The sequence below is a fragment of the Oenanthe melanoleuca genome, chromosome 17, assembly GCF_029582105.1.
Source record: "Oenanthe melanoleuca isolate GR-GAL-2019-014 chromosome 17, OMel1.0, whole genome shotgun sequence".
Classification (NCBI taxonomy): Eukaryota; Metazoa; Chordata; class Aves; order Passeriformes; family Muscicapidae; genus Oenanthe; species Oenanthe melanoleuca.
The window spans coordinates 2,067,214-2,089,153 of record NC_079350.1 but is presented as its reverse complement, the minus strand read 5'-3'; the positions used below and the strand labels follow the sequence as shown (position 1 = coordinate 2,089,153).

At 49.5% G+C, this 21,940-nt stretch overlaps 1 protein-coding gene across 2 annotated transcripts in view; it reads left to right on the top strand.

Moving 5' to 3' along the window:
* Positions 1–604: 604 nt before the first annotated feature.
* Positions 605–21,940, top strand: part of LOC130260028 (carboxyl-terminal PDZ ligand of neuronal nitric oxide synthase protein-like) — a 28,648-nt gene continuing 7,312 nt past the window's right edge. For both annotated transcript variants that reach the window (XR_008841728.1, XM_056504983.1), the window contains exons 1-3: positions 605–849; positions 4,489–4,560; positions 21,757–21,849. Coding sequence is in view for 1 of the 2 variants with exons in the window: in XM_056504983.1 (XP_056360958.1) it covers positions 745–849; positions 4,489–4,560; positions 21,757–21,849 (270 nt within the window). In the remaining variant the exon portion in view is untranslated. The remainder of the gene's footprint in view (positions 850–4,488; positions 4,561–21,756; positions 21,850–21,940) is intronic.

The following is a 21,940-nucleotide window of genomic DNA, read 5'->3' as shown; positions in this document are numbered from 1 at the left end:
GTCATGCTCAGGTGTCCCAGAGTGGCATCCACAAGAGCTTACCTGGGCCTGGCAGGACCTCACCACCGAGACAAGGCTGGAAGGAAAGAACACTGTGAGCACACGGGGTGCCACAAATCCTGAGGAATATTGAGTGACACAGAGGGGCACCGACTGTGCGTCAGGATTGTGAGTGGGGGCACGTTCTAATTTCTAACAGAGCTGTAAGTCACATTGACACGAGACATACATAACGTAGGTGACCATTCATTCAGGACACCCCTCTGAGATATTTTTATGATTGATGAGATCCCCTCTCAGCCTTCTGCAGACTAAGCAGGCCCAGCTCATCCAGGACACCCCTTGGAGATATTTGCACAGATTGATGAGATCTCCTCTCGGTCTCCTCCAGACTAAGCAGGCCCAGCTCCCGCAGCGCGCCCCCATAAGCGAGATGCAGCATGACCCCCGCAGGCTGCCCGCGTCCGTCCCGCCGCTCACCCCGGCGCCGGCGGCGGGCCCGGGGCGGGGCGGGCAGGGCCGGGCCGGGCGGCTCCACCGCCCCCCGCATCACATGAGGGAACTTCGGGCCAATGGCGCCGCGCCGGGGCCGGGGCCCCGCTCGCTCCCGCGGACGCTCATTCAAAACGCGGCCGGGCTCGGGTGGCCGCAGCCCTGCACGGCGCCCGGGGCTCGGCGGGGCGGGCGCTGCCGGCCACGATGCTCGGCGGGCCCGCGGGCTGAGGCGGCCGCCCGCCCGCCGCCATGCCGGTGAAGAACCGGTACAACCTGGTGGACGATGGCTGCGACTCCCGCGTCCCGCTGCACAACGAGGAGGCCTTTCAGCACGGCATCCACTTCCAGGCCAAGGTGAGCCCCGGGCGCGCTCCCTCCGCGGGCTCTGGGCCGGGGGCGCAGCGGGCGCTCCCCGCCTGCCGCGGCCCCGCGCTCGGGAGGCCTTGGCAGCGAACCCCCGGAGAGGTTCCCCCTCTTTATCGGGGGGCTGGGGGTCTCTGCGACTCCCCGGAGAGGTTCCCCCTCTTTATCTGGGGGCTGGGGGTCTCTGCGACTCCCCGGAGAGGTTCCCCCTCTTTATCTGGGGGCTGGGGGTCTCTGCGGGCTCGGGCTCCCCGCGGCTGGGCTCCGGTGCTGCCCGGGCCCCGCGGCTCCAGGCCGGGCTCGCCGTGTCCTTCCAGCCCTGCCACGGTTATTCTTCAGCTCTGGAAGTGCCCCTGGGCCACGCTGAGGGAGACTAAAGAAAACAGCAATCAATTATGAAAGCCTTACGTTTAATTAGCACAATCAAACAGGTTCTTGCTCTTTTCCTAGTATTTTTGCAGCTGTGTAATCCTTAGACTCTGCCTTGTGTGCTCCATTTGGGAACTGCTCGGGAATGACCCCTCTTGACAGCACCGTGGATGCTGTCCCAGGTGCTCATCCCTGATCCAGTGCCTGTCCTGTCCTCTGCTCTGTCCTGCCACGGCGGGGTGACAGCTCCCTATTCCCCTGGGAACCAGCAGACTACTACGTGCTGCTCAAATAATACTGCCTTACTCCAGCTGACCCTTCCTTCATGGAAAGCTGGACAGACAAGGTCTGCAGCCTTCAGGCATCAGAAAGGAATACTGATATTGTCAGAAATTCCGTATTGATCGTGAAGAATGGCCTGGCAGCACAGCAGCACTCTCAGAAAGTGACTCCATTGGAATTGGCATTCTGTAGACAGTATGGGGAATGGGTTTATAATTCAGCTGACAAGAAGAATTGCATTTTGCTGGAGCAACTCGTAGGCTCCCTTCCCCTCTTTGCAGGTGGCCTAACACAGATTAGAAATGGAATTCACGCCTGCTGTCTCCTGAGCTGGAAAGAAGGCACATATACATTCCAATAAAGCTTTGAAATACGGATTTTGTGCCTCCTGGTTTTCCTGCTGAAAGAGCTGTAAGATTTAAGCAGGATACAGGATGAATCTGAATAGACAGCTAATCATGTATTTTAAAAATTTATCTTCCTTAGGGAAAAAAACATTTAATCTGTGATTTCTCTATTTAAATTAACATTTGCTGTGCTGCAGACTGCGCTGAGGAGAAGAAAAATCCTTAATTTGATTTTTAAAAGATGGGAAGCAACTGTACCTTTAACTGAGTGAAACTGGCTTTTCAGATTGACAGCTCCAGGCATCTAGAGTGGATAACACCCTGTATGGGTGTGTGGCTCTGGGATGGGGTTTGCATTACCTTAGTAACATGCTTGCACAGTTCTGCTTTACAGTCTGTCTCTTCCAATTATGCTGCTCATTGTGGGCACATCAGTCAGCTGCAGCACTGACAATGACAAGGCTGCAGCTGGCTGCAGGTGTCTCACACCAGGCAATCTCACTGACCACACTTGTTCTCTAATCTCCACATTCCAAACTGTCTTCCTTCCTCTATAATCTTTAGGAGGTCACTGCTGGAGCTGCTTGTTTGGGCAGAGCTTCGTGTGCTGTTTCATGAGTTTCATGGCTCTATGTGGAGCACAGGTATCCAAACTCTGCAGCCAGACCAGAGCAGGGAGTTTGGAAGAATCTCCTCTAGCTCAGCAGTCCCAGCTGTCCTCTTGCCCCAATTAATTTGTCATTAGGAGCATGGCCTGTTCCCCATTCAGCTCTGCTGCTGGCAGACAAAAGGCCAGCCAGCTGCAAGGAGCTCATCTGGATTTCCAGTGACTCTCCTGACAGCCAGCAGAGCAGGGAAGGAGCTCTGCACACCACAGGTCACAGCAACACAGCTCTGCCTTCCCCACCAGCCCAGAGGGAAGCCCTGGCTCTGCTGCTCCCCTCCCTGCTGCCCTCAAGCTCTCATGCTCTGAGCTTGGTTGTCCTGTGGTTTACCAAAGGCTACAGATGAACTTAACTGCTCTTAAAAATGCCATTTTGCAAAGGCATTTAGAGAAGCAGCAGAAAAGCCAGATGACCTTTCAGATTGCTTGAGGTGTTTATTTCAAGGCAGGAGAAAGAGCAGTAAATGCTGAGCCAGGACAGCTCATCTCTGAAAGCCCTTTTGAGCAGACATTTTACAAGATAAAACCCATTGCAATCTGCAAGTAGTACAGTGGAGAAATAAATCCAGAATGGTGTCAGTAACAGCATTACCTATAGGGCTGTTCTGGGGAATTACTTTGTCTCTGTTCATATATATAATACCACCCTGAATGTTTGCAGGGGCCTCCTGATTAGCTGCTACTTCTCCTCTTCACAAGAGAACAACTTCCAAAAAACCAACAATTTGTAACCACGTACTAAAAACCAGACACAGTTCATGAACCAAATGCTCCTGGGAGGGTCACTAAACTCTGTGAACTGCCCTCAGTCCCCACCACTAGCAGCAGAGATGGGCTGTGTTACCCTGGGGGAGCTGATGAACCCCACTGAGCCCCCGCCAGCACCACATCCAGCACCTGCCCTCAGCTGCCAGGGCCACTCCCAGCATACTGTCATCACCCTCTCACTCAGTGACATTCTCCCTGCCCTCACAGCATGCCCTGGGTGTGCAGGTATTCCCTCAGAGCTGAGCCACAGCACAGCATCACAGCCTTTGCTCCCCACGCTCTGTGACTGCCCAGGACAGCACATTTTCCTCATTCCCAGGCTGAGCTGGCAGCTTTGTCCCTCCTGTGACCGTGCCACGTGTGCTGTCACCAGTGCCACCAGGCAGCAGCTGCTGCCTCCTGCCAACAGGTGCATGAGCAGGTTCTGCTCTGGCACACGAGGGGAGAGCACGGGCAGCACAGGAGGGAGCAATGCCAGCAGCAGGAAGCTGCCTGAGGGTGTTCCATGATAGCCTGTGGGGTGTGGGCAGTGTGCTGCCATTCTGTTCAGGAGGCTGTAGCTGTGGTGCAGGGTTGGAGGTGATAGGAATCTGCCATCTGCCATGTCTCAGACTCCAGTAAAAGACCCTGCTAGTGCAGACACTCAACCCCAAGCAGTATGATCAGGACTGCAGCTCCCCTAAGCAGGGCTGTAGGACATAGATTTGGGTGGGTGTACCATGATTCTGCAGACAGCTGAGCTGGTCCCACCAAGCAGGGACAGCAGTATCCAGAGGTAAGGTGGTCCAGACTGAAAACTTAAGCTAGAATCTCTTTTTCCAGGAAAGGTGTTTGTTACACATCCTGGAAGCTTTACAGCTCTTAGGTGCTTTTAGTTTTGAGCAGATCTAGTAAGGAGGAACAAAGGATAGAGAGTCCCATTTTCAGACACATCAGATCATGACTCAATTAGCAGCAGACATTGCCCTACAAAGCACTGGTAAAGGCACAGCTAGAACCTGAACAAGGTCAGAGCCTCACACCCAACCTGATCCCCAACTTGATATCATTATCTACAACAGATATTCCTATCCTGTCCTGGGTCAAAGGAGTCAAAGCAAGGAGGGACTAAAAAAAAGTAAGAAATACTGTCTGTTTTGAAGAAGCCCACAGCATGAAGTTGTACATTACTGCACAGACTCTCACTGTTGTGTCTTTCAGTACATCGGGAGCTTGGATGTCCCCAGGCCCAACAGCCGTGTGGAGATTGTGGCAGCCATGAGAAGGATCCGGGTAAGTTTAGAGGAGCTGAGCCCCACACAGTTAAAGGTTACATTCCCTGGAGTGACTAGAGTCCCTCCAGCCCTTCTTATCTGCAGCTCAAATCTCAGCCCAATCAGGTTAGCAACAAGCTTCTCCAGAAATTCCCAAGGCATCTCAGCATAGGCCCATCCTGTGCTCTTTGCAAAGGGATCAGTCATCTAAACTCAAATATAACCTCTTCTCCTGTGCTGAGCAGCCATGGGGCTTCTCCTTGAACATAAGAGATTTATTTAGCCTGTTTGGAATTTTGTGTGTGTGAAGAATAAGTTGGACACATTGTACTCCACAAAAGCACTTCAGTACATTGACAGTTCCAAATATATTGTGCTATATATTGAAATATCAGTGCCTTGACAGGTATGATTGATGTAAATCCCATCTGACTAGACTTTGTGGATTCTGCTGCTCCTAGAATAATTTGCTGCTTTCCCCATGCTCCAATACATTTTCACAGTTCCTGTTTCTCATCACCAAGCCTGCTCTCTTCCTGCTCTGCCCCTTTATTCTGCAGAGCAGCCTGTGAATGGTCCCCAGATTTAGCTGTGATTAGCAGGGTTGGGTGGCTTACATCTGCTTCGTGTGTAACCAGTTCAAGTGCATCTCCCCCAAAAGGCAGTGCAGCTGTTGTGTCTGGCTGAAGTTCTGCAGGGGTCTTAATTCTGAGGCTGTTCATATGTCTCACATCAGCTGAAGCAAGTTTGAGAATCTTCCATTTAAAGCTTTGAAGGGATTATCCTATTTCCCCCCCTTCCCCCACAGTGTTTAACCATCTAATTTTCCTTTAGAATAGTGCTTTTTAAACTTAGCCTGTAACTGGCTGGAGAGCTGATGTATTCATCTCCAGCCAAGCTTAGAAATGACATTCCCCTCCCTTTGCCTCCTCAGACTAATAGGACAGCTCTTGCTCAGAACACAGTGCAGCAGTCTAAATTGCCTGGTTATTTATGGAACAGGTGAATATCTGTAGGAAGTAAAAGCAATAGGTGAGGACTACCAGGGCAGTTTAGGTGCTGGCATTATTATTGGCAATTTTTCATCTGAATCAATATTTGTCATCAGATTTGACACTGCACTTCTACTGATCTATGACACCCTTGTAAGAAAAAGCAAATGCTATTTTAATATAACTTAAAATGAAGTGTCACATTCTGTTTTCACACCTGCTATTGCCACAGTGGTACCTAGCTCAGAGTGCAATAGCATGCTTGAGTACCACAAGAAACATGTAAAAACCCATTCTGCATTCCTGGGTGCCGTCACTTAATCTTGTCACACAGGATTTTTAAAGTAGGCATCCAGTAATCTATACTGAGTTTTTAATCTTGGAAACCCATTCCAAAAAGGGAGGGCTTCCCTTTTCATGTGCACATTGTACAGCAGGATCTTATTCAGACACTTCCTGGCTGCTGAGCGGAAGATGCTCCTCTATTGAAGATAGTTAATTGGCACTGATCCTTAATTAGAGCATAAAGAATGAACTGGGAGGTCTTTGAAGAGAATTCTAGTGCACAGAGTACCCAACCTAGGAACTGAGGGGAGATTGGGGTTATTTATATAGCATTCATTTGCATGCAGAAGTCTTGTCTGTACTAGAGTTTTTTCCCATGGACTCTCAGCAGCACCAGTTACAACTGGGAGGAAACAGTAGAAGAAGTTCTTGGGAGAAATGAGTATTTTGCTCCTGTGTTATTGTGAGTTGTAGTGCCTGTTTGCAGTGCAAGAGTGAGCAAGGTCCCACAGCCCTGCCAAGTGTTGGCAGGGGCATGTCATGGTGAAGCTTTCATCCTTTGTGCACTCCAGTGTTGCACTGGAATTCTCCACTGGACCAGGAGAGAAGTTGTGCAGTACAAGTCCCAGCCCAGCACTGCCTGTGCTGCTCCCTGTGCCATGGGAGGTGGGAGCATCCCACAGCTCAGGGGCTCTTACTCACCGCTTGTGCCGCTGCAGAGCAAGCAGGGAGGAGGATGAGGAGTCACAGCTCTCTTTTCCAGGCTGTGTCAGAGCTGGTTACTCATCAGTAAATTGATACAAGCACCAAAACTGCCTTGGAGGAAAAGCCTTCAGCTGCTGAGGGCTCCAGATGTCCTGAGAGGGTTGTAAGGAAAGCAGCAACACCAGGTGACAAGTCCACTCCTTGGCATGTTCTGTGTTTTGTACTGGGCTCTTTTACCAGTTACACATTAATTAGACCAGGGATTCTGGATCAGTGGGATTCTCCATGCATAAGCAGAGCAGTCTGTCTGCAGTCTTCAGGACATTACTCCCAGAGACCCTCAAATAAGTTTTAGCATTAGCCTTCTGAAATCATGACCTGCTTGTCAGCAATAGGTATTTGAGGTGCAGTCTCTTAGTAAAGCTTAAATCCATATTCTGGGCTGAATGGATGCTTGTAGAATTGCAAGCAATGCTCCATTAGTCACACATTAGATCCCATTTCATAACAGACTGGAAAGCCTTGTCTCATCATGTTCTATGCTTCCACTGGAGAGAATGCAAATGCAGTAGGTAGAACAGGGAAGCTGCTGTTCCTAGCTTTCCATTATGCAGAGCTAGACAACTTTTAAGTTTGCTAATCCTCCCAGTGGATTATTAGCTGCCTACAGCTGCCATGTTGTTATTATATGATCAGAGTTCAGGCTAATCCCTCTACCTCTTGCCCTAGCGGGGGAGGTGATGAAATGAGTTTGCAGCTTGGATAAATACACTGTACCCTGACAGGCACAGCAAGGGCCTGTTTAGGAGAGTCCAATTCATCACACAGCTCCAAGCTCCCCAGGCAGGTGTTCCCCCACCTCCCAGGGAGCAGCAGCTGCTGCCTGCAGCTGCCCCAGGCCATCCAGGTCTGGGTGTCTGGCAGCTCCTGTGCTCTGTCAGCATTCTGCTGGGGCTGCCTTGCTGCTGGAGTGGATCCCTCTGCAGGTATTGGAGCCTTCTCAGCACTCCAGGGAGTTTATGTACAAATCAAGGATCTTTCCTCCTCACAATTCAAGCAGTAACAAACGTGAAGATGGGTTTTGTAAAACACCAAACACTGCCTTGAAGCTGCTGAGGTTGCTTGGAAAATCTTGGCCTGGGAGACCAGGGAATGGACGGCTTCAAGTGCAGGGCTAACATCACCACATGTCCTGCATGCATTCCCCAGAGGAGAAAGTTCCCTTCCCAGAGCACCTCTACCCTCAGTCCAGCACTTCACAGCCAGCTGAGCAGGCCCAGTGACATGCTGCTATTTTGAGTGGTGAGTTGTACAAGGGCATAGTAGGAGTGAGTGACAAAGGCTGTCATCCCCACAGCCAGCCTGCTGCCACCAGCTCCCAAAGACACTCTGTTTAGCTACCTTTAAAGCACAGAATCAGTTTCCCTGCATTTGCACTTAAGAATCTCTGACTTGGACCTAAGCAGGTATTGACACTCAGAAAGGAGCCAGATGTTGGATTATTTAATCATTCTATAAGGGAACAGCCAACTGGTGCTGTGCCCATCCAAACACCAGGATGAGCAAACAGGAGGCAGGCATCCAGACTAATGTGTCTTCTGTTACCTCCACAGTTCTTGGGCTTAATTTAATTGAGAAGCCTTTTTCCCCAGAGGCCAGTGTGCCAGAGAAACAGAAACATTTATAAATCTCAACACAGGATACTTGAGAAGTGCCTGAGCTCTCCTTGGAATGAGAACTTGGTTCTCACTTCAGCCTCCCTCTTATCATGATCATTCTTGCTGCATCCATCTTTGAGCAGAGCCTCAGCACTTTGCAGTTTCTCCACACAGCATTTGAGTGGGGAAGTGCAATCCAGGCACACTGTAAGTCAGACTGACTGCCAAGTATCAACTGGTAGTGTTGAAGTGTGACATGACAGCAATTTAAATCAGAATGAGTAAGTTACAGTCCTACTGCACAAACTTGTTGAGCAGAGACAGCAGGGACAGCTGCAGAGAACCTGCCTCTGCACTGCAGAGCTCCCAGAGCTGGGCTAGCTCACACAGCTCCTTCACTTAAAGCCCTGCCAGGCTGTAAAATCCAACAGTTCAGGAGCAAATATAGGTGTGATTTATCTGCTCTTCCTACAGGAAAGGAACCAGGGGGAAAGCTGGCAGAGGGCAGGGAGACTGCCTTCAGCCCTCTCAGCTGAATTTATTACTCTGTGACAGATTTCAGAGATAAAAATGTTTCATGGGCTTGTCCATGAGATTGTTCTAGAATACAGTTCCCTCAGTTTTCCCAGGCAGTTTTCTCACTACAAAAGTTCCCCTAGAAAATTGCTGCATGGATTCCTCTGACATATTCTGCCTGTAAGCCCTTCCTGGGTTATGCTCAGAGCTAGGTTTTCCAGCTTCATCTGAGAAGTGATCAGACCTAAAAAGAGAAGCTGAATTCCCAGCTGACAGGTTTCTTGGTTAGTCTCTGCAGCCTTTCCCTCTATAATGAAGTTACTTGGTCAGCTGTAGCTGAGGCACAGACTCAAACATACAAGTGCAAACTGCTGGAGCACTTGCCCTGGGGTACAGGCCTCTGTAGCTGCAGCCAGGAGCTGTTGTTGTTGGGTGGGAGTGTGTTCTGCTGCAGTTCCTGGAGGGTTTTCCCTTTCAGCCTCTTCGGAAGAGCATCCAAATGCTCAGCTAATGATAGCCCTGGGCTGTGACAGACAACAATCCTAGTATCTTAAAATATTTCAGCAGCCTCAGACTGCTGGGGTGGACCTTTCTTTAGTTCTCAGAACACCATACACCTTCCTTTCATTTAAGGAAAGGTGCAGGAGAAACAGATGACAGTTCTGACAAGGTTAGAGTGTGAAACACAGGCATCTCTTCCTCCTTCTCCCCCACACTAAGAAGATATTGTATTCACCCCAGAGTATGCTCCAAGAGAGCATCATTTTCTAGGATACCTTCCCTGCATCTCTGGAGAGCCATGCAAAGGTTGTTTACTCTGCTGAGTGTTAGACACAGCCTGTGGCCTCCAGGAGAGAGCTGTGCTTATAGGCAGCCAAACCAATATACACAAGCATGTACAAACTTGCTCTGGCACCTTCTGCAGAATGTCTGGTGTCAGTTCTGGCTCTTCTCCAAAGCAGAGGTCTAGAAAAGGCTCCTGCAGCTTCACACAGGCACTGCATGATCAGCCCACAGGGCTGCTCAGCTCCAGGTCCCAGAAACACCAGTTACCCTCAGGGTCCTGTCCATGAAACCAGGCATCTAAACCAGTTTAAGGTTCCTACCACACAAGATTAAGCTAATTGGGTTTACCTTTCTAGGCCCTGGCAAAATACAGCAAGTGTTTTCAGGATAGTAATTAAATGTTAATTACAGCTAAGTTTAGCCCTAATGCCTCATTAGTTTGTTTTCCTCTGTTTGTTGCATCTATAGCAGAGTCTCCTGCACAAGGGATGGGGATCAGGCTGGGCTTCCCAGAAGGCAGGAGTCCCACCATGTGCTCTGGGGGTCTCTGAGTCTTGCCAGAAAACTCTTACCTGCTCCCACCTAGGGCAGGCAGCACTGAAACCACCACCTTCAATGCACAGCTCTACTGAAAAGCATTTTACTGCTCCACACTGCAAATGGCCCCCAGGTTTGGTTCCCACCGTCTGTTTCCTGGTTTTTATGAAGATAAAGGATGACAGGAACACCACCTTACCTTAAGGGATGGTGGCACATTATGGGTCTTACCTGCATGCAGCACAGGGTGCTGAAGGAGGTGAGCCCTCTGGCAGAATGTCTGGCAAGAATCCATTTCTGCAGGCAAAACAAGTGGCTTCAGCTCGAGTCTGCAGGAGCTGCAACCTCGCAGGCACTGCTCCTCACCCTGCTCCCCTCCCACCTCCAGGCAGGGCTTCCAGCCCTGCCACTGAGTCCTGTAGCCTCTCCCCCTTCCCACTGTGCCCTGCAGCACCAATTAGCCAAAACACCAGGTGGGACAAGCTCTCCCTGAGATCCCTTGCCATGAAGGCCCCAGGAGGGGAAGGGCTGGGGTGGGAAGGGTGGCCCATGCAGGTGCAGCTCCTTAGACCTCTCTCCACGTGTCCACAATCACCTTGACAGGCTCTGGTGTGCTCCATCACACGTTGCTTTCCTAGCCTTACAAAAGAGTAATTTGAAATATGGAAGCTGGCTTTCTAGAATAATTGCCTTGTCTCAGACAAACCCAAGCTTGTTGTACCCATTTTCTGCTGTTGGTATTATCTCAAAACAAAGGGAAGAAGCTCTTAATGAGCTATTTCTGCAGTGGCATCATGCACAGTGTTTCTAGGCAGCATTGTGTGACTGTGGTGGAGAACTGACTATGTTCTGCTTGTGTGTCTTGTGTGGGAGGAGAGGAAAAAGCACCTCTGAGATTACACAAGAATCCAGCCTTCTGCTCACTGCTTGGGGGGGTCTCACTGTACAATAGAGCTGCCCCACTGACTTAGAAACTCCTGCAGATTTCCACCCTGCTCATCTCCAACCTCAAATCACCTCTGGACTTCCTGCCACAGAATAATTAGTTACCTTCTGTCACTTAACCTCTGAGCTGAAACGAGTGGGGACTGGTCAGGCTGTGAATACAGGCCACTGTGCCAGGAGACAGCTGAGGGCTTTTTCAGTAGCCATGTGCTATGACCCAGTTTTTGAGGAGTGACCAGTGACTAGAGATGCTTTTGTTCTTCCACCCTGTTCAGAGTGCAGGGTTGATAGCAGATGGGTGGAGGGATCAGCCAGTGAAATGTGTCATCTCCAGGCAACAGCGACCTTTAGTGCCTTCCTCAGAGCCCTCAGAAATCCACAGCTTCTCCAACAAGGGGGTGGAACCAGTCAGGCACATTCATTCTGTTTTGCATAAGAGTCATGGTGGATTGGAGTTTAGTTGAAGGCTAATAAAAGCAGCATTTAAATGGATAAAAGCTAAATTAAAATGATAGTGCTAAATAGAACAAGACAGAGCTTTTTGTCTGATGCTGAATCTTGGCAATGAAGCAGGTACCTTTTAATTGTAAAATAAAGTGGCTTTTACAGTATTATTGTTATATTACTGCAGTATTTAATTTCACTAGTTAAAATATCACTGTATGAGATCTCTGCAAAGCTTTTATCCAGTTTGAAATAAAGAGAGTTTTTCACCAATTATGTTACTGGTTGTAGAGTATTACAGAGATGAAATATAATGGCTTTCAAATTACATTCTGGTGACAAACACTCAGCCACGACTCAAAGCTGCTTCTTTGTTGGTGCCTGAAAAAATGTAATTGAGAAGGTAACCAGAGTGTAGAGAGCACATTGGATTGGCTTGGTAACAAGGAGCTGCCTAAATCTGAGTGCAGATTTAACTCAGATTTAACTCAGATTTAAATGCATGGGCCCAGAGCCGGGGCTGGCCCTGGATGGAGCAGAGACCCTCCTCGTGCAGGGCTGGATTTCCACCAGAGCAGGGGATGTGTTTCAGGAACACATCAGAACAGTCCATGCAGATACAAACACTTAAATCTGTCCCATGAGTCTCTGTGCAGAGAAAAAATGCCAGCCTGTGTCTACAGTGCAATCCTCATGCTTTGGCTGAGCCTTTCTGTTCTCAGGTTGAGTCTGTGCTGGACACAGGAGGAAGGCCAGACCCAGGGCACAGCAGTGTGTGCTCCTGTAGATGTTGCCTTGATTTTGTCACATGCAAGGGCCCTTTGTATTTCATGGATCAGTGTTCTGAGGAGAGGGACCCTGGGGGACTGTGACCACAAAGCCAAATTCAGCCCAGTAAAATAAGATTTGCTAACAATAGCTTGGTTCTACGCTTGCTTTTTTCAGTCTGCTTTTGCTCTTTACTAAATGAGGCCTGAAGGCAGACAGAATCTGTGCTATTTTACATAGAACTTTGACAAGCTACTTCATGTTTTTGACCAAATAACAGTGTGATAAATCTATAGCATAAAAGTCTTCAATGGGTCTCTGAAAGGAAGGATGCTTTGATGAGGGAGCAGGGATTTTTTGAAGGCATTATGGAATGGTTTTCTTTCTTTCCTGCAGCAGTGATTAGACATTATTTAAATGTCCTTTCCCTGGACCAGATGGGTTATTTGGACTAATTGGCAGCTGCCTGACAGCTTTCAGGACACCTGAGTCACTTCCCACTTCCTCCATCCTTCTGTCACTGCTGCTGCAGAGATCCTGCCTGGGTAGATCTGCTGAGGGCAGGATGTGGCCCTGTGCATTGAAACATCCCAGGCCAGGGCCCCAAATCATCCTGTTCCTTGAACAGCCAGATCCCATGTACTTCCTGGGATCCCACCAAACCCTCTGAGCTCCAGGCTTTTCTTCCTAAAAATCAAATTATTGTTATCAGATGAAGAAGAGCAAAGGGACATGTTCAGGCCAGATGCAGTGTGGTGGAGGATGAGGCAGTCACAGCTGCTCCAGGAGGGTGTTAGGCACACAGGTGCTCTTCAGGCTCAAATGCCACCTGTTGAGTGTCCTTTACCTGCTGCAGAGCTGCTCATGGAGCACCAAAGGTTCAGTGATCCCACAGCACCATGGACCTGCTCAGTCCTGCTGCAGCCTGTGCCCTGCTGTTAATGATTACAGGGCATAAACTTCCATCCCAGGCACATTTTCCTATTTTCATGTTGTTGCCCCCCAGGGCAATGCTGGTCTCTTGCTCGTCTCACTTCCCTGAATCCCAGCTGGTGGCAGGAGCTGTGAGCTGGGGCAGGGGACTCTGTTTGGGGTTAATCACTGACCTGGGTGTGAGCAGTGCAGGATGCTTTGATGTCCACAGCCTCACACCTCCTGCTGACACCCCTGCAAGCCCAGGGACACAGGGAGCAGCACTGGGGAGAGAGAGGAGCCTGTGGTGTTCTGGTACAGTTTTGGTGACAAGACCTCAGTGACAATAAATACTGAGAGCATAAAACCCTCTTTTTCATAATTTCCATATCTAAACCCAGGCTTTTCTCTCATCATGATTCACTAATCTCAGTAGCTCCCCTGAGGCTAATAGAGTCCTTGAACTGCTTAATATTCTGGAGTTTTGGAAATGACACAATTAGACTTGAATTTTCTTTCTCTTACAGTAGGAGTCTTGTTTCCAAATTTGAGTGAAATTTCATGGACAATTTGAGGAGAACCCAGAGACTCTCCTTTAAATTTAGGAACTGCAGTTTTATTAGCACTCAATAATTTTTAACCAAGGCCCCCTTGGAGAGGAGCAGCGTGGGAGCTGTGCTGTGCCTGGCTCTGCTCAGGACTGCACACCTGGGTAACACTCAGGGCAGCCTGGCAGGAGAGGGTTGAGCTCCCTTCTGTCTTCACTTCTGCTCTATTCCAGGAATGCAAGTGTTACAAGAGCTCATGGGCAGATTGCAAAAGACATTTGTGCCACCAAGATTCTGATGTCAATGGGAATTAGGAATTGTGTGCTTTAAAAATCTCTCCTAAGGGTTGCATCTGAGCATTGGGCCTGACTGCTGATTTTCCTGAGGAGCAGGATCTGTCAATACTGCATGCCGAGTCTTTTCCAAGACCTGACACCACAGCCCCTATGGTGCTGACCCCCTCCAAGCTTAGTGGCCTGTTCCTGGAATTGTTACACTGTTGCTGCTCACAGATGCAAACACATCCTTTCATTGCAGAGCCTGGAGGTCAGCTATAAGTCACTGGGTTTTCTGTAAGAAATGTTTTCTCAAGTGGAACTGCTGGAGATCGATAGTATTAACAGCCACATAGAAAAAGTCTCCTTGCCTGGCAGTAAAGCAGATTATTTCTGTCCCTGGTTGTCTCAAACCAGTACACAGCAAGGCTGTTCATGGGAGTTGCTGGCACTGATGTGTAGAAAGGTTCAGCTGCACCCAGGGCTTGAGCTAACAAAGAGTTCTTTGCCCTGCAGGAGAACAAAGATGGATTGCACCTAGCAGAGGAGTCCTGAAGCCTGGTCTGCACACAGCAGCACACTCAGCATCCCCCATTGTCATTCTGGTCTAGTTTGTAATCAAGTGCTGGTTCTGAATGTAAATGGAGATCAGGTCTTCCTTCTAGCTTGGATTCTGCTTGCTCAAAGATAAAGGTGCCAAGTCCAGCTTCCTGACTCTGCTGTGGATATGCAAAGGAAATTTCTCTAGTAGGTGGCTAGGAGAAACAGCAAGACACAGAGCTGGAGACCAGCACCCAAGATGCATATGAGGTGTGATAGCAGGTTTGGAAGCCAGTGGATGTTCCCTCCCTGCAGCATTTACACAGAGCAGGTGTAAGTCATGCAGATGTAGGTTCTCCAGATTCTCAACAGCAAACTAGATTGCTCCTTGTCCTTTGGATAGGTATCCACTCTGGGAGGACATGCTGAGCACCCTGAAGTCACCAAGGCTGCCTGCCCGCCCCAGGTCTCATGACTGACATTCCCTCTCCATCCCTGCACTCAGAGCATGGCTCCCAGCCTGCTCTGGCTGCCTTCACTTCCACATTGCCATCCCCCTTCCTTGGACTACCCTGCACTAAAATAGCATCCTTACATAAACACAGAGTCTTGCATTATTTAGAGACCTAAAATCCCAGCACCTGCCTTAGTCAGAGCCTCAGCATGGCAGTGGGATTAGGTTTTCTCCCCATCCCTGTGCTCTGCCAGTGAGTCCCTGCCAGGACCCTCATTAAGCCTCTTCCCACACACTGCAGTGGTGGGCCCTGCCTGGCTCCCATGGCCACAGACTGCTGGTGGGCTGAACAAGGCTCTGCTCTCCTGAAGAACACACCTCTGAAAAGCCACAGTAGAACAAAATTGGCTTTTTATTCTCTCTCTAAACAAGCAATAAACACCAACTCTCAGAGACAGAGCAAAGCAGCCCTGTTAATCACCCCTGCCCCATCTCCCCCTCCTGCTTCTGAGGACACAGCTCCTATTTCCCTCTCTGCACAGCCTAGCCAAAGTACCAGGAAGTGAGCCAGGAGCATCTACCCTGCCATGGCCTGTCAGGCTCATGGAGAGGGGTGGGTAGGGACTGAAAGTACAGCAGGAATTTTGGAGCAGATATCCTCAGTTGCCTCCTGCTCCTGTCTGCACAAGCAGTATCTGGTGGCCTGGCCCTGCCAGCGAGGTGCTGGGTAGCTGTCACTTGGCAGGGGCTGGCTGTAACCAGAACAACTGAATGAATGAAGTAGAAAATGAATATCCTTGCTTTGTGAGTGAGAAACAGACGTAGGAAATACTCTGTTACCTTCCCACAGCCATGCAGGGGGTCTGGGGCTTTTTCATGGAGCTCTGAGCTTGCTGCAGAGTCCTGGCTCCTGCTCTTCAGAGCTTTGTTGTGTGAACATTAATGGACAAGGTTTAAAGCAACCCAATCTCCTAACTTGTCTCTTGTCCTACATACCAGACTAGAGGGCAGCTAGGATATGAAACGTGCACTAAACCAGGCCCTTCTCTGCAGGGCCTTGTGACACAGATGTTTGTAGGGAAATATGGAATTACTTGAAGATATTGCAGTGTATAATTGCAGTTTCACTTCTCAGGGTTATTTCAGGTGAATCTGACCTGCTTCTAATGAAATTAGCACTTTTTATCTGCAGTAACCTAGCAGATTTTTCAGGTAGGGACATTTTCATGCTCCTGTTGGGTTGGGGTCCCAAGACACTACTTCATTACTGATGCTAATTAATCATCCAAGGCACTGCGGATGGAAAGGTAGTTTGTTTTCTCCTGCAAAGTGAATAGAGGTAGGGAGGGAAATAAAACCCAGCTTCCCCATGAGCTGGGCTTGGCCTGCCCTGGCAAGACAAGGACTGAAGGGCCGTGTGTGGGAAAGCTCCCTATTAAACCTGGGGACAGCAGGGAGCTCCTGGAAGTGACAGACACACAATGGTGCTTTTGTCAGAGAGGCACCAAAGGCCAGATGATGTCACCTTGCACTGGGCTGTGAGGCTGCTTGTGCCTCTCAGGATGGAGCTCAGCAGTATTGCACTATCTCTTCCACAGGGAAGAGGCAATGAAAGGGCTGCTTTTGTCCCACCCTTTCCTAGAAGCAGGCGAAGGATCTTTGTTCTAGGACAGTCCGTGGTTTTTCAGAGGTGGAAAAGATTAATTACTACTGCTTGCCCTGGGCTCCCACCAGCTCCCATCAGCTGCAGGAGCCCCACTCACCCCCTGGGTGTAACTCTGCTTTTTCCTCCACATGCTTTTGACTGGAGCAGAGCAATATCTGAACTCCAGCCACATCTTTGCCTTGTCACCTTAAGGTGGAAAGATTGAGTTATCCTTAAGGGCTGTCTGAGACTTCAGCAGAGTGGGACCTCCCAAGGATAAAACCTGTTGAAAATGAGAGGGGGATGAAGAGGAAGACCTGTATTACCATGTCCATCAGAATGCTTTGAAGCTGGGTTCCTCAGATGTCAAAGAGACCTGGACAAAATGCAGCTCTTTCTCTTTCTCCCCCTTATGTGATCAGCCTCCAGCTGCTGCAGCCAGGGCAGCATCCTCACAAGCCCTGCCCAAGGTCAGCCAGGGATCCTTGGGATGGACTGGGGCCACATTTCCTTGGGGAGCAACGTTTGCTGGATGGTGGAAGGAGCTCATTTAAATGAGAAAAAAAGACTTTGACTACATTGCCAGCATTCTCCTTGCCTATTGTACTCCCTTTTCGGTTTCTGCTTTCCAGTGAGCAGTTTTATGTTTCCAAGGATCATAAATTCTCATTTTTCCACTGGGCAGGAGGTGCACTCCTGGTCTCCAGTGCTTCCTGCGTGGCTTTTGTGTCCGTGTTGCCCAGCTACTGCAGCACAGCCCCAGGCTATGCCCGGCCCATTCAGAGCCTGTGCCCCGGGGGCACGAGGGTTCACGGGATCCCAGCACAGGATTCCAACAGGCACAGGCTTCCCAAGGGGCAGCAGGAACGCAAACCCAGCGCTTTCCAGACAGAGCCACAGGGAGGGGAGGGGAGGGCTGCACTGACCGGGGCTGGCAGCGACCTGGGGAAGGTGGGGTGTGATGCTGAAGGGGGATCAGAGGCTGGACAGCAAGCAGCTGTGGGAATGTTCACTGCTGCTTTGGCAGCTCCAGGGCAGCACGGGCTAAGCCCCACTGGTTGGGAGAGCACTGGAGTTTTCCATAGCATCAGTTCCAAGGGCAGCACTCCAAGCATGGGTAGTTCAAACAGCAGCCAAGATAACACCCTGTCCTCACCTCAGATAGGTCATCTGGCTTGAAATTAATTACATTCCTGAGTTGGAAATACTTGGATTCATCATGGCTTTAAATCCTAAAATGGGACTCATATAGTACCAAGGGAAGGGAAGTTTTGGGAAGGGAAGGAAAGTTTTGGGAAGGGAAGTTTTGGGAAGGGAAGGGAAGTTTTGGGAAGGGAAGTTTTGGGAAGGGAAGGGAAGTTTCAGGGAAGGGAAGTTTCAGGGAAGGGGAGGGGAGGGGAGGGGAGGGGAGGGGAGGGGAGGGGAGGGGAGGGGAGGGGAGGGAAGGGGAAGGGAAGGGAAGGGAAGGGAAGGGAAGGGAAGGGAAGGGAAGGGAAGGGAAGGGAAGGGAAGGGAAGGGAAGGGAAGGGAAGGGAAGGGAAGGGAAGGGAAGGGAAGGGAAGGGAAGGGAAGGGAAGGGAAGGGAAGGGAAGGAGCCGGTCAGTCGGGGGGCAGAGCCGAGCTCGTTCCCACCCCCTCATTGCCATGCTCCCTGTGTGCTGTGCTGGGGAAGGGGCTGGGCCGGGCTATTGTTGGGGGTTGTTTATGGACACATCGATCCTGCAGCCTGCCAGGCCGGGCTGGCCCGAGGGGAGGCCAGGGCAGGACAGCGGGCTGAGGGCTGCCTGGAGAATTTACAGCCACAGGAAGGAGTCGCTGGTTTCCAAGCCTGTGGCATCTTCCTATGGGCATGCAAATAAGTACATACCCAGCTGTGACTGGGGGCACTGACATACTCTGGCTTCAAAAACCTGCAGAGTCTCTGCTTTGATTTCCCTTAATATAACTTAAAACACCATTTGAACCATGGCCAGGAGCATGTTCCGGCCTTGCTGCTCCTTGTTAATGAAGAAGATGCATTTTTTGGAAGCAGAGACTGCCTCCAAGACCTGCAAACTCTCTATTTTATGACAGTTTTCATTTGCATAATGAAGGCCCTGATACCTTCAGTAATTAATCACATTAAGAATTGCTTCCTTGAATAACACTATTCATGCAGGTTGTTCCTAGTGCTGGAAACTGCACATGATTTCCAATGTGCATTAGCCCAGGCTTCATCAGCAGATGGAAGCTGGTAACTGCATGTGTAATTTATATCTGCTTGGGTGGAATTATCCAATGAAATATGCATCACACAGCACCATTAACATTTCTAGTCATACAGTCTTTAGCTCATGGGTAAGTTAATATTTCATGCCAGCAGTGTGTGGGACTGTATGAAAGACAAAGAATTGAACACAGGGATTTAAGAGTAGAAGTGGAAAGTATTCCAGGTCAAACACAGCTGATCTAGAATTAATGGTGCTGATAAAATAAATTAAATTAATTACCCTTTTTTGACCTGCATTTTTTATAAAATATCCCATCTTGTCTCCATAGTTAAGAAAGCTGCCAGGCTGCTATGTCACCACTTGCAGGGGCAACTCCAGATCCTTTAGCATCCAGAAAGCTTTTCCCCATAAGACAGCACAAACAACAGGAGAATAATGATTGGATTGTGGAAGGCAGCAGAGAGAAACGTTGTGTGGGTTTGGAATTGTCAGTAACCTTGACAAATCTGGGGGGAAAAAAATCCCATCAATTCAATAGGAAGAAGAAAATCAGTGACTAGACTGTGCTGTGACAGCAGTGACAGGTCAGCCTGGAGCCTGGTTGCACATTGGGTTATGCATGAACATTCTGCAGGAGAAAGTCAGCTGCCTCAGAGTGCCTTTTCCCACGTGCTTTCCTGTCCTTATATAAATTATAGTTCATTAAAATACTGATTCCTGCTTGATAGGAAGTAATTAAATGACTGAAGCTGTGTTCCACCTGCCTCTTCTGTGGAGAGATGCAGAGAGAGTCCAAGCTGAGCTGGTGTGATGTGAGCATGGGGCTCTGCCCTCCTCACCGTGCTCTCACCCTGCTGGTGTTCCTGCTTCCTGTGCTGGGACATGGGACATCCTACAGCTTCTGCTTGAGGGGTTTCACCCTTTAGAAGAGATTTGAGGGACCAATGACTTTAACTGTTTTCAGGGCAAGCTGGTTCTGGCCATGCTGGGCTGTGCCTTGGCCATGTGCTCCAAGGATGCAGCAGTGGCCACGGGCTCCATGGAGAGAGAAGGGCCAACAAACTCCTTCCTCCTTGAGGCCACTGTGGCCACATCCAGCTTGCAGTGCTGCTCAGCCCTGTACATGTCCCAGAGCCAGGCTGGGGTGGTGCTGTGTGGGAGCTGGCTGGAGTTCCCTGGCTTAAGACTCTTGCCATCACTCCTGGCAGCACCCACAGAATTGCTGCTGCTGCTCCCAATTGTTCCTTTCTGTCCAAGAGAGAAAGAAAAAGCATCTCTGCAAAATCCAGGCTTGGACTTTGCTTAAAGCCTTTGAGTAAAGAGCCTTGTTTGAATGTAATTGCACCCCTGTTGCTACAATGGGAAAATACACTGTATTGCTCTTTCTTGGAAAGCTCAGCTAGTATTTTCCCAGCCATTTGTGTATAAAGAAAGATAAACAGCTCTTTAGCGGGCAGAACAGTCTATCCCGGGTTTATTGACATTCATGAAGCAGACAAGGACAAACAGTGTGGTGAGCACAGAGGAGGGGGAGCAGTTGGGCTGGAGCTGGGCATCAGGGGTGGAGGGTGGGGAAGCCCTCTCAGGTGCTGAGCCTGGCCACTCCATCTGCCTGGCCCCAGACCTGCAGGCACTGCTGCATCCCCTGGGCCCCTGGCAGCCTGCAGGATGCACTCACCACCTCACCCTTCCTCTCACTCCTCCCCATAAATAAAAAACGTGTATAGCTAATTTCGTTTCCAGCTTCACACGCAATAGCTCTATAGATAGATTTTTAAAGAGCTTGTCTGAAAGTAATAATTCATGGAGAGATCAAAAGGCTGTGGTTTAATCCAGGGTCTGTCTGATACCATAAACCTTGCAGAGTGCTAAGAATTCAATGAGCAGCATCAAAAGCCTGATAAACATGAAAGCCACCCAATTTTCTGTCTGTAAAGCTGGCATGGCTCACAATGGGTGCTGAGGAGTGGGGAAGATGTATCTTCTCTGCAAAGCTTGGGTGACAGAGCCACACTCAGTCCTGCAACTTCAGCATCCCAAAAGAGGTGCCTGGACTCCACTAACATCTCACGTGCTCCCTGCACGTCCCTAACTGTATAAAGAAATCAGAGTTCTAATTAGATGTCTAATTACATGGCCTAGGTAGATTTCAGGCTGTTTGGCATTTCCTTTTCCTCCACATCCGCGAATCAGAGTCTGCATTGATTCGCCAAAGCAACATGACAAAGTGGTGGATTTCTAACAGGGACTGCAAAAAATACAGAATATCAAAATGCTGTGTTTGGAAGCTGAAAATGGTGCTTAAAATGGGGGCAGGAAGGATGAGTGCTGTAAACAAAGGTCTCAAGAGTAGAAGGGCTCTGCCATGCTTCTGTCAGCTAAAGCAACATTTAAAAGCCACTGTTTAATTTTTAACACAAATAGAGGTGAGCCCAGGCTGCAGACACCTGCAGGGCTTTTCTCCAGAGATCCTGATCCCACAGAGGTTAATGTGATTATGCAAATGACTGGGTATAATTGTGTTACTGCCTCCCATCTGGCCCTCCCTACAGCTCCTGGGTGATTTTGTATTCCCCGTGCAGAGCAGTGCTGACACACAAGGGCACCAGAGATGTCACTGCTTGGGATTTGCTGCAGGTGCCACCTCCCCATCAGACCCCTGGAACAGAGTCCTTCTGGACCAGGCATGGCCAATGCATCAGGAAAGCTCTTCCCAGATCCAAATTAACAGTCTGGATGTGGTCCAGAGGATTGAACTCCACTTGTCCTCTCCCAAGGGATGTTCCTGACATAGCCAGGATCCTGCCTGGCATCCCAGCTACTGCACCATGCCCTTCCCAAAACAGTTTTCCTGAGCAGAATAAAATAAATTCCCACCTCCCTCAGCAACTGGGATCAAACCAAAACCTGACATTTTCATGCCAGACACAGACTACCACACACTGTCCCAGGTACCCCCAGTACTCTCTTAAACTTGGGTTTTTCTTCCCACCAGTACGAATTCAAAGCCAAGAACATTAAGAAGAAGAAGGTGAGCATCATCGTGTCCGTGGACGGGGTGAAGGTGATCCTGCGCAAGAAGCAGAAGGTGAGGCTGCTCCAGCCCAGGGATAGTCACACTTCTAACCAAAACTGGCCTTTTCTTCAAAAACACCCTGAATCTGCACAAGGAAATACTC